The 12,800-nt window shown below is 37.1% G+C and overlaps 2 protein-coding genes and 1 long non-coding RNA gene across 4 annotated transcripts in view; 2 read left to right on the top strand and 1 right to left on the bottom strand.

The window, feature by feature from the left end:
* Nucleotides 1–12,800, bottom strand: part of LOC136340191 (uncharacterized) — a 62,699-nt gene that overhangs the window by 23,781 nt on the left and 26,118 nt on the right. The window lies entirely within an intron of this gene.
* On the top strand, nucleotides 699–1,517 carry Vlet (Valette). The gene is made up of 3 exons (XM_066284040.1): nucleotides 699–855; nucleotides 910–1,348; nucleotides 1,400–1,517. Exons 1-3 carry the CDS (start codon nucleotides 821–823, stop codon nucleotides 1,514–1,516), a joined length of 591 nt encoding a protein of 196 aa, XP_066140137.1. The 5' UTR covers nucleotides 699–820; the 3' UTR covers nucleotide 1,517.
* The window catches only part of LOC136340184 (putative polypeptide N-acetylgalactosaminyltransferase 9), a 48,334-nt gene continuing 38,487 nt past the window's right edge, over nucleotides 2,954–12,800 (top strand). The window contains exon 1 of one of the 2 annotated variants that reach the window (XM_066284027.1): nucleotides 2,954–3,495. The gene's annotated coding sequence lies outside the window, so the exon portion shown is untranslated. The remainder of the gene's footprint in view (nucleotides 3,496–12,800) is intronic. The other variant, XM_066284026.1, reaches the window with a different exon arrangement.

The following is a 12,800-nucleotide window of genomic DNA, read 5'->3' as shown; positions in this document are numbered from 1 at the left end:
GTCTAATACACTGAAGTCTAAATATGTACTTACATGTAAGCTACTAGAGGTTCATTTATCTATTCAACTCGGTTCTGGAAGGTTGAGAATGTTCATTCCTATGGAGGAAGGTATCAAATTAATAAGGGACGCGGCTATATCCTCATTTACATTTCACGTTGGATCTGAAAGGGGGATCCCGTTGAGGACAAAGAATCTAATATTTAACTTGCGGTAACTTTATAATCGATAATGCCACTGTACATGGAACTATTGGCAAATTTGATTTTGTTTATTTTCAATGTAGAGGTAAAACACGGAAGGCCTGAATGATAATTATTTAAACAGTATTTTTAACAGATTTTTATTTATCAAATCGGAAAACGCGTTTGTTCGAAATTGCCGGAATTCAGATCCATATTGCCCATGTGTCAGATTTGACATGTGATAAATGACAAATGATTGGGTTGCTTCTGTTCCTAATCGATCTAAGAGTGAATGACAAAGTGTAGTGTGCACATGTAAACATTGTATACAATAGTACACCAACTGAAATAACATTTTAAATTAAAATCAAATTAAAAATCAGAAAGCACTCTACCAATATCTCGAAATATTATAAAAATGTTAGTCATTAGAAATATGAATAATAAATAATCACATTTTTACTTATCGTTGTCCAGAAAAAAAAAATTATTTGTGTTGTTTCATTTTTCTTTGACAGTTGACTATTTGCACAGCCGATTTTGACAAGCTTGTCGTCATCAAATTTGTTTATGATGATTTTATAATTGATGTTAGATATAGAATATGTAAATAATAATATAAATATACCAAAAAAATGGGAGAGTGGCAATGGATAACAATAAACAACAGGTAACTAAAGCTCCTAATTAAACTCCCTTACAAAAAAACCTCCCTCACATACAGATTGAAAGAAGGAATAGCGTTAATCAACCATCTCAGCACTAAGAAATTCCAACTACTCTTATCTCACATAATCAACTCTCCAACTGACGATTACTTCACCGACTCTGAACGGCAGAAACTGTTGGAAACTCTAAAATTGGATCAAAACCAACTGCAGCTGCTTTTGCAGAGTATTGTCTATATTTACAATCAAAGCCAGCGGGTATTACTGAAACCTACAGATCTACAGAAACAGCTACTTGATGTTGTGGGGTTCAGGCAGGAGAAAGCAGAAATATTTATCAATGAATGGTCGGAGGAGGCCAAAAAGGAGTTGGGGGATTTTGAGAATAGAAGGAGGTTGGTGGACATGCAGTGGGAGTTGAATTTGCTAGTAGGGAGTGATTTGGGGAGTAAATTGGCTATTCCTAGTGCGAGAATTGAGCTTGATTTAGCAGAGGTTAGAGAAGATATTTAACCTAATAGAACTTTTTATAATTGAATGTTTCAGGTCAGCAGTGAAAAGGAGGATAAAGTGGTATTAGAATTGGGAGAGGATGATTTACAGCAGTTATACAATACTTTGGAAGTTATTCAATTGAAACTGGACAATATATCAAAAACGTAAACCCAACTTTCTATTCACATTTCCCACTTTACTAGCCCAATAGTCCTGATAAAAAAAATTTTTAACATTAATTTCCAACCTCTAAAATCTGCTGTATCAAGTGGAAAGAGCTCTCCAAACTAAAAAGAAAAATACCAATCACTCATTCCTCCCCTGGCAAACAAAAATCGATTATTCATCCCCTTTGTTCCCTTTTGTTTCGTTCTGGCCGGGAGTATCCGATAAAAATTTTCGTTTACCCTTTTGCAATTATCGTCGAACGTAATTAAAGCGGAAATTCAAACTAGGAAAATACTGCCCGCGTATATTGATTAAGCGCGCCAAAACGGCTCTAACCAGCTGAGGTTAATTGTTTTTTCTTGTCATGTCCGTGTGAAATAGAATTTTATTTAACGGGGTCTTAATTAAAATCGTTTCGATCAAGTGGAGAACGGATCTATTAGAATGACACCAGTCCACCAAGCGTGTTTCAGGTGGGGCGAGAGATCCCTGCGGTGAAGAATTGTCTTTTTCTTCTTCCAGGCATATACTGTTTCACATACAGGGTTTTCCAAATCCGTGGGAACATACGCATGACCCGTTAAATTAAGGTGAATTAAAAAAAGAAACTGCGATCAAGGAGAAGTCTGGAAGGGATACGTCTCTGTTTTTCAGTTTAGCTTCAATGCAGCTGCGAGCTGAGTCACGCACCAGCCGTGTGTGGTCTTCAGTTAAATAGAATATTTTAATCCAATAGTGAGTGTACTCCTGGCTTATGGCCCATAGTACGTTGAATAAAGCCAATAGTCATTGCAGTACCGAACTGTCCTGGTTGTCGGCTGAGGGGGGGGGGGGATTAAAAATTTCGTCAAGGTATCAGGCTTGTTAAAGTCGGTTCTGGGTATTTGTGGCCTCTTTGTAGAATTTTTGGCCCATAAAGAATGACAGAAATTTCATCGCGTGAGTATTTTTCCCGTTTCCGTGTACTTTGACTTTAATTATTGTTCACGTAAACTTCCCAAAAATTATCGATAATTTTCCTTGGACTTACTATAGTATCCATGAATATTTCACTACCAATCAGGCACTTTGATATTCTAATGGCTTACATACCGGGGTTTCTTCATAGTAAGTAAATTTGAAATTTGACGGCTGTGTTCGCTATGCGACCATTGTGGCTTTTGAAAAGCATTTTTAGAGACGCACCCTTCAGAACCGACACATTCGTGAGTAAAACCAATATTTATGCTTTTTACTCGGTATTCAGCAAAATAACGAAACAGTCTGTATAAAATTTATACCTAAAGTGCTTGGTGCGGGACGCTTGACGTTCCGTGCACTTTAAATAATGCAAATCGCAGCGAATTCGAGACAAGATCAAGCGTGTTCGCTGGCAAAGTTGTCTCCGTTTAGTCTAGAAATACACACATGCTGGGCTAGGCTCGAGGCGACCAAAAATCCTCGTTTTACCAGGTAGCGGACACCGATGTCCTCCGACCCGCTGTTACGGGAGCATTCGAGGCAACATCCCCCAAAATTTGCTTCAACAGCGACTCTGTCGAAAGGTGGCGCTATGCCAATACGTGAACGACCGCACTATCACAAGCCTATTTTCATGTGTTATCTTTGATCTCATCATCATAAAGGTGTTCTCCAGGTGCTCGCGGGAAGCGGAAAATTCGATGACGCAAATCGATTTTTCCCTGCCTGGGGGGGTTGTTCGTGTTGCCAGTTGGCCGAACACGACGTCAGTTATCGTGGGGTACATGCGAAAACTGAAAGCGCCGCCGAGGAGGAAGTTGCGATAAACTCGTCTTCAGTCCGCCGCAGCGTGTGTACGAGTACAGTTATTTCGATTCGAGTCGGACATAACTCGTCGATCGTCGAACTCTATTGAGTACCCACCGGGATAAGTAGTGTCATGTAACTTAAGTGCGTGTCTCTAGTTAAGACAATCTCTGCAGTCATTGGTAGTTGTGAAGGCCCCCGATTCTGTCAATGTAAGTATGTAGTATCCAAAAAGTCGGTCCAGTCGCGAGAGAAATTATGGGTGTCAAGTAGGTTTTTCAATGCGAATTAAACGGGATTTAAATTGTAAAAGAGGCTTAGGTACAACATGCAATGTCCTGCCGACCTCGGTGATACCCCTGTTTACTAACACACGAATCAATGTCGCGTTTAAATCCTAAGCAATTTGCGCTCCCTAAAGTTGCCATGAAAAACGACGCTCACAATTGCCTTTAAAAAACGTTTTTAAAGCCCACCCGCCCTCGGTTCGAATATTTTTTAAGGCCTATAACGACGGGATTCATTTAAGGCTTAATTTCCATTACTTCAGTGCACAACAAACATGGCTTAAATATGTTCAGAACGACTTCAATCCATCATTAAAAAAGAATTTAACATCCCCGGACAAAAAACATTTTTTTAATCATTGAATTGTTCCAGTTTTGATGAATAAAAAAAGACCTAAAGTTTCGACATGACGAAACTATTGATAAAATAAAGACAATTTCGTGGTTTAGTTGCTTATCATTAAGCGTTTGTCGGTAATCTAGGTAGAAAGACAAATGTGGGTATTGAATTATTAACGAACGCATTCAGTAGGCAGGTTAATAAAAGGAAGTCGCCAAAAATACCGTCTGATGTATACAAATCATGAAAAGTAAGATAAAATAGTGGCCGGTTGAATGGACTCTCCACAAAAAGTCTCTTTGACAGTCATTGACAGTAAATGACAATCGGTGACATTCACTGACAGTAAATGAGAGTCAGTGACAATTAATTGACAATCTAGTTGGTATACGTCAGATTATGGACATCGAGGAAATCCTACGGCTAACGCAACGTCGCGCACATGTCAATTTAATTCAAACGTTCATCATCAAATTCTAACAAATTCCCCACACACGACAACGCCGTACAACTATACTCGTATTCGTGTCACGATTAACCGATTTGCCCTTATTTCTGCGACTTGTTTTACCGTCTTGTCTAGTGTGGTACTTTCAGTGTTGATGACCAATATTGTCGAATGGTTGATGAAACCTGCCGCTGTTGCAAGTTTCTGCATATCATCCAGGAAAATGATTTCGTTTCAACCCGAATTAGCGAGGTCGCATGTTACATGCAGTTTATGCGTCAAACTGACGATTCAGATTTAAATGCCGAAAATGCCCGGAGGCGGAATTATTGTTATTGGCCAAATCATCGCCTGTCAGCTGGAATATGAAGAAATTGCTTTTGTATATACAGGGCGTTCCGGAAAAACGATCGAATCTTTTAACAAAGTATTCTAATAACCATTTTAGGGAAGGGGGGGATCTTCGCATGAAATCTGGCAATTTGGGTTCTTCCTCTCTAGATATTCGAGTCTCAAAATGGCGGAAAATAACGTTTTTTTTTCTTTTTTCTTTAAAACAGTTAACACTTAGAAATTATCATTTTGGTGCACATTATCAGCTAGTCGGACACTATTTTGTGGTGATGCCTACTTTTTGACTCGTGTTTCTGAAGGGCGGGAATCGGCAACCCCTAATTTGATTTCGTTCAAAACTTTTTCCTGCAACAGCCGATTTCGACAAAACATTTTTTTAAATTCTAGGCATAATTTTACAACTTTTTCATTCTTGTAATTTTTTCATACAACCAACAGTTTGCATGGGTAAAAATAAAAATAGTTTTTCTTACCCTATTCAGCGTTTTTTCTTCACCGGTTACTGATAAAAGCCTTAAACGATTTTCGTGTGAGGCGTATTGGTGTTTTCAACAAAACCATCCAAATTGCCCTTCTCTTACCTTTTTTTAGTCTAGATCCGAAAGCTCTAACCAATATTTAAACATCTTCAACCTTTACAATGGATTAGTGGCTTTCAATGCCTATTCCTATAACTGTAGTCAAAATCCTGCCTTATGCATGTCCTATCGATTTATTCGCTAATATTCGTACCACAAAGTCAGTTGTTTATAAACATTTTATTATAATACACCGAATGGCGATTTGGTTGATAACACAATAACAGAGAAACACCAATATAACAATTTGTCTGCTACATTTATCTGTAACCGGTGACGGAAAGTTACTTGATAAGGGAAGAAAAACTATTTATATATTTTTATATTTTTCCCACGCAAACCGTTGGTGCATGGAAAAATTAAAAGGGTGACAAAAGTTTTAAAACTATGCGTAATATTTTAAAAAAATTGGTGAAATTCGCTGTTGCAGGGAGAAGTTCTGAAAGAAATCAAATTAGAGATTGTTCAGTCCCGCCCTGCAGAAACATGAGCAAAAGAATAGGCACCGCCACAAAATAGCGTTCGACTGGCTGATAATATGCGCCAAAAATTAAATTTCTAAGTGTAAACGTTTTTAAGAAACAAAAACAATTATTTTCCGCCATTTTGAGATTTGAATATCGCGAAAGCAAGGACCCGAAATGAAAAATTTTATATGAAGCCGCCTCCGCCCCCCACCCCCTCTCACCTTTCAATGGCTGGTGGAAAAACTTGTTAAAAGATTTGAACATTATTCCGGAACACCCTGTACATTGCCCTTTACCAAACGTTTATTTAGGTTTTAGCAGCGGTTAAAAATTTGCGTAAACATTTCTAATGGTTATTGCAAAAGCGCGTTCATGACTACCAGCCAATTAGTACCTTCTTCTAGCCCCATTTGTGTGTATGTGAAGGTTGCAAAACCGCAAAAAATAAACGAACAAATTTATGCTGTAGCGCATACATCGTAATAGTATCATCAAATACACGATTTTTTTCCTGTATAAAATAAATGTTGCGCCTGTTGACACTTTTTATGTATTATTTTTGAGGGCTAAAGTTGGATTTATATGTTTTTTTTTTTCGCGTAAAAAATCAGCCGGAGTGGGCCCACCAAGTTAAAAATAACGAAGTTACAGATACGATATAGAGAAAACACGTGCAATGGGCGTATGAGCTGTCAAATTTACTCAAGGATTGCATTGGAAGATAAATATTTTCGACCTTTGAAATTTCTAATTAAACTCAAAAGATCCTCCAAAAGTATTTGAAGAATTTTAACAGATTGTAGATGCAAAATGTCACATGTGGATTTCTTGCATGTCTGCTTCTCTACACGTGAATCTCAGTGCTTCTTCAACTCTGATCAGCGCCTCTTTCATTTTCAATTTTCAAAGTTTTCAAGGCGAAATTTCCACGAGGTACCACGTTGGTGTATTTGGAGAATGCTCTGAGATTCAGGAGAACTGTGAAAAGTCTACTTATTTGTGGACATTCTCGAATGAGGTATCATGAATGCTCCACTTTAACTGCCTAAATGCTTAATGGTAATATTCAGTTTTCTGAATACTTCGCTGTACGTGATGACCTCCTTTCAAACTAATTTTATTATTATTATATTGATGTTTTCTAATAACTTTATCTATATTTTCGACCTTGACTCTTTAAACATTTTTATTTGAATTTTATTTCAAGGTAATTATTTTTCCCTTGTCAGATGTTGTTCCTTTCGACCATAAAGCTTGTGATGAATTGATTAATTGAAATTGCCACTATTTCGCGAAGGATCGATGAATTTACTTTGAATAGAATATGCTCTCATAGGGTTGCAACACGCTTCTTTAAGACTTCATTCTTTTATAGGAAATCGCCGTATACCGCCATTTTAAACGTTGAATATCAACTTATGACGCCCCGTTGCAAAGGAAATTTTATGATCTTTTCCCTTTGCAATAAATCAGAGACATAAAGAGGGCGCTCTATCTCTAATGATTCCGTGAACTGTCATCCGGTAAAAACCGAATGCTGAACGCTATCATAAACAAATTCGGCTTTTTTTCAAACAAAGCACCTGTAATACAGATTTTTATGGTATGTTCGCGGCGGTGAATGACAATTGTCCATTATGAGGTCGACACGTCATTCCCTCAGTCATTAATAATAAAGGCAAGAAAGTGGTACCTCCATTGTTCAAGGGTCAAAATATTATTCTTTTGTTATTTATACATGTTGACAGACATGTATTATGCACCATTTTTCAAAGGAGACGGTCAAATCGATCAAAATGACCCATCGAAGTAATGAAGGCGGACATGTTAAATTGCGTGGAAACACCCCAAGAAGTGAAACGGTTTTAAGATCATTTTTCTCGTAAATGGCAACGTGGCAATTGACAATTATTTTCAATTAAATGGCCGGATTATAAAGTTCCGCGTGGATAACTGTCAATGTCGTCGCAGGCAACGGGAAACAGTTAGGAAGCTTGGCGCAGCGTTGTCACGTTGTTTTGATTTACTTCAGGATATTACCAATTTTAATAAAAAGTCCATTAAATCTCTCCTTTAGGAGCTTTTTGTAGGGATAAATGGGGCTCTGTTTGCCTGTAAGAACAACGTCGGTTTTAGGTCAACTATGTCCATTTATTAATGATTATTGAACTCTCTTAAGTATTATTTACAAGTATCTTCGGAATGATCGTGATGACGAAGATGTAATAACATCGGTATATTCTTTCGCTTAGTTATCGCCAAAGGCAAGAAAGTGGTATCTATGCTGTTAATAATCAAAATATTGTCTTTCGTTATACGCATCTTCATTAGTTTTTCTGTCTTGGTCTTACTGGCCATCAAGATTCAGTAAATTTATGCAGCAAATATCCACTTGATTAAGCAGATGTTTGTTAATTATTTAACTGAAGAATTGGGATGGAAATAGTGGTTTACCTAAAAACTGATACTTGATAATGTTCCCAGAAGATAATTCCTCAAATTAACGCGTGTTGACCACTTTCGAGACATTTCAAATATCATTACAAATAGATCGAACATCTAGGTGGATCCTTACTGAACATTTAATGCACGTTTTTCCCTGATTCAATCAAATTTCCAGCTGTCGCCCCTAGGGAGACCCCAATCGTGGACATCAAAGTTTTGACCGGAAAACGTATTATAAGTATTCGTTATTTTTGGATACTAATATTCTGCGGCCCTAAGTGTAACGATGGTATTTACACTCTTTCATCCACCTAATATGAATAAAAAGAACCTTAAAATCATCGTATGATAACAAAAACAGGCTTGAAATGATTTGAAACGTTTCATTTGATAATGATATCTGATATGTTTCCGCTCGTGTGGTGATTCCACAGGAAATAAATGAATAAAGTGGCACAAAAGTCGTCCATTATGAATGCAGTGCATATACGGTATAGGAAATTAAATGATAAAATTTAAATACCTCAAGGGGAAAGGCCTTTTGCATTATTTAAAAATATCAGCTTTAGTGCTTTTAGCTTTAAAGTTAATGCAGGCGTACTTTTCCATTAGGACCGCATTATCTTCACATCGATCAGAGGCGTACGTGTTGTATTCTCCATACCTCAATTCGTTATTAACATATTTGCAGACAAACAATTTAAATATAAAAAGTTAGTTAATTATTATCCGGGGTTTTTTAAGGGCGTTTTGTGGTGCAACAGATAAAACTAATGTCCCCATAATATGTGTGCCCACATTTAACCGACAAGGCAATTTAGATAAGACCGGTTAAGTTATGTGCGCAAAATATGTCGTAGAAAAATAGTTTATCTAAGTATTTTTTAATAATACAAAATCACGCAAACGCCCAAATAGTTTCACTGGAATGTGAAACGTGCACACTCAAAGCCAAAAACAAACCGCATAGCTTCAAAAATATCTTCGTAATGAAAAGGAATAATTACAACATTTTCGTTGATTATTGCGAATCACTTTGATCTTTTGGCAAAGCCTTGTCTTTATTTATTGGCGAGAGAACCAGGCCAGGGACTTATTGCCTTTTGAGTAATCACTCTGTCGGACAATCGATTAATGCCGCCAAGGTAAAAAATCGTTATTGGCAACATTGCATTTTGATTTGTGTCAAAATCCAAAGAGCGCGCCCTGTTGGCAGCGAGCCACAACTCCGAAATGTACGTAAAGTGGGAAATTTGAAACCCTAAATCTCAATAACGAATCTGTATAGCGCGCTGGAGATAAGTCTGTAGAATTCCGACTGGTTCGGGATGTGTACGTGAAAAAACTGCATTTAAAATTGTGCTGCGAAGCAAATATGTTCGCATGCAATAAGTGTTAAAATGTAGCAAACTTGCTAAGAATAAAATTGAGTTTTCGCATCTCTCGACTTCGGGTTTTGGTTTCCTCTCGTACTGCGCGTTTCAAAAAAAATCCGGTCAAGTAGGTTTTGGAATTATTTGACACCGAGCCCGTACGTCTTTGATACGTCCTACGTATTCTCGAACAGACTTCACCTAAATACGACACCGTTAACCTTTATTATTTGTCGGATTTTGTTAAAACCAGTCTTTTTCGATGCTCTGCGGCCTTGTATCTTGGTTAGTCCAAGTTTTCCAAGTGCTAAAAATGATATTTACATTCAAACAAAAACCTTTTGCGGTTAAGCCCTGTTTCCGGAATGGACAGCTCACGAACGGACAATGGGCCTTCTAAATTCAGCCATGTCTTTTCGGCACTTCTTTTAGATGCGGTGAGTAAATAAACAAAAATTAGATTTATTTAGGTTTCATTTTTTTCGACCGCTAGTAAAGATTGAAATTAAAAGTGGGGTTAGGTTTGTCGGTTCATCTTCGCGATTACGTAGATAATATCAAAGACATACGGGCCCGGTGTCGCATAACTCCAAAACCTAGCTGACCGGAGTTTTTGTTAAACGCACGGTAGGAGCCTCCGAAAGGCCGTAAGTAAATCGATTGCAAACGGTTCATTACCCGGTAAAATCGAAAGCGAGGACAACAATTGAACATCGAATAATCATGTAATTACCCGGTTCATTCAGGTTTTATTATTTTAATTGGATGGCGTAACAATGGTAATTAAACCAGAACAATGTTAATTGATATCGGGTCGAATGAAGCGCTCCGGTGCCGGAAGTCGTTTTCATCCATTCATTCTCCGATACCTTCATGCAAAAGTACTCGGGATTAATCAATTTTTAAACGGGGGAGTTTGTTTCTTAACTTTTATAAATTTGCATTTAAGAACAACAAAATCCATTAAAGTCGCTTTAAATTTGAAACTTAATCGATTTAACGCAAAGTAAATTGTTCGGGTTTAATTGAAATGCTTAACTCTATGGTGCTTTGTTGTGTGTAATTTTTCTTGTATGGGAAGTTTCACAAAGGTAACGGCCAATTATAGGTCGCACTCTATTCAGCTTAAGGTCAGGTTAAGCTAACGGTAAACCGCAATTTTAATGACCCGTCATTCATTGAATTGTATAGACGAATGTATTAATTATAACGTGTGAGAGCTGAAATAGGTCCTTGTTGCTTTTCGGTGCAAACGCTTCGGAAGTTCATTTTCGTTTATACTGTGTAGAGTTCCAGGCAAGCGAAATGAAAGCGAAAATGCACTTTCGACCTTTTCGCTGATACAAACACTTTAAACTTGCGGAGAAAGTTCGATTGTTCGACGTAAAAACGGTATTCCACATAAACCATCAAAGATTTTATTATTCATTAAATCACACAAAATAGTGACTAGTGCCGTAAGGTGAGAAACTGATTTCCGATTGCGAAAATTACGGTCGGGCTGGAGCTGCCTCGCGAGTTTCACAGCATCGAATGCAGGGAAGTACCGCGAAACAAATGACTTTTTACGCGTAAAAATCGCAAAAGGACACATCAAGGCAAAAATAGAGAGTAATGCTAATTGAGTGCCAGCATTGGCATTTACATCAGGATCGGATTGCCAGGTTCACTAACTCATTGTCAGCAATTTCCGGAATTAACGGTTCGATGCAGAGACCCCGTTCTAATTAGGATAGTTGTCTCTAATTGCAGGTGTTGCACGTTTATTTAAAATAAATCCTAAATTGGGCACTTTTAGGAAGACATGATGCCATACACAGACCTTATCTTTAAGCTAAAACAATTGGCTTAAGCAATGTTACTTAACGCGGTCTAGTTAAGATTATCTCGTTATCACCATCAGCGATTCTTTTGATTGGGCAAAGTATTATTGATGGATAAAGTAAAAGTGTGTTAAGACGATTCGAATGTAGATACGTCAGCACGCAACGTGGATTTCTATTAATGAATTCGGTATTAAAAACCGTGATGTAACGGATGATTTTCTATTATATTTGGTAATTTGCACATTACGATGTCCAGGATGAACAGTTTTACTTTCGTTGTACCTGGTGCTGAAGGTAATCTTTTTTTAATACCATCGTAAATTTATACATCAACTTTCTCGACTTTAATGTGAGAGATGACACTAACATCTTGATGGCCATAGTCAATAAGCCATAACTTAATATATTGCGTTGATTTTATGAATATTGCTTCAGAGACTTTGTATGTCAGTTCAACGCCATTGAAGCGTTCATTGCTCATACCTTGCTTTTCGCATTGAGCTTGTACTGATTGCGCAAAGAAAATGAAATAATACGTAAAAAATCAGTTCTTGATAAGGGTTTGGACATTTTCTTCACAGAATGCCTCAAGTATTTTCTAGACAAAATACTAGAGATTTTCAACTGAACGTTTCAACAAAAATTCCCGTACCTAATTCCTATCTGATCCCTGTGGGCATTTTCGAACTGCGTGAGTCGCATCGTTATCGTGTCGATCTCAGGGTGATTTTTGCATATTTTTGGTAAATGAATTATGAACTGCGTATCTGGAGTAACAACCTGATGTTTGAATTGCGGAATCTCGGATAATTTTAGATAGACGTATCTTGTAGAGTGGTAGCAATGCTCCATTCTTCCGTTATCAACATGTGTTCCGTTTTGTTCGTTACGTAAGTAAGAAAGTAATTAAATTTCCAAAATAAAAATTTCCAATTTCATTCAATTGCAAACAATGGAAAAACCGCAAACCCGATTTGTCAGCAAATTTCAATTTTAAAATTTTATTGCTGATTTCATATTCAATGTATCTACTTGTGCATAAATGTTAAAAATTCTAAACTATTTTTCGCAAAAGATCTTCCATTCAATTAAAACTTCTCATACTTCTAACAATGATCATTTTGAAAGCATGTAGAATTGCTCCGTCTAAGACCTTTTTACGTGTTTTTCCCCTAGTGAAATTCAAAATACGTGATCCTGATAGAGATATGTCAATAACTTGTAAGTGCGGAAAAATCATTCTGGGCTGTAGAGAAATGGCTAAAAAATATTCCCTTTGTTTTGTTACCAAAGATGTTCTCTTTTTCCATTGCTCAGTGATACACGATTCAATTAATACCTGACCTATACTTATATATATATATATATATATATATATATATATAACCAGCGTTAAAGT

The sequence above is a fragment of the Euwallacea fornicatus genome, chromosome 7, assembly GCF_040115645.1.
Source record: "Euwallacea fornicatus isolate EFF26 chromosome 7, ASM4011564v1, whole genome shotgun sequence".
Classification (NCBI taxonomy): Eukaryota; Metazoa; Arthropoda; class Insecta; order Coleoptera; family Curculionidae; genus Euwallacea; species Euwallacea fornicatus.
The sequence above is the reverse complement of the archived record's forward strand: the minus strand, read 5'-3'. Positions and strand labels throughout refer to the sequence as shown.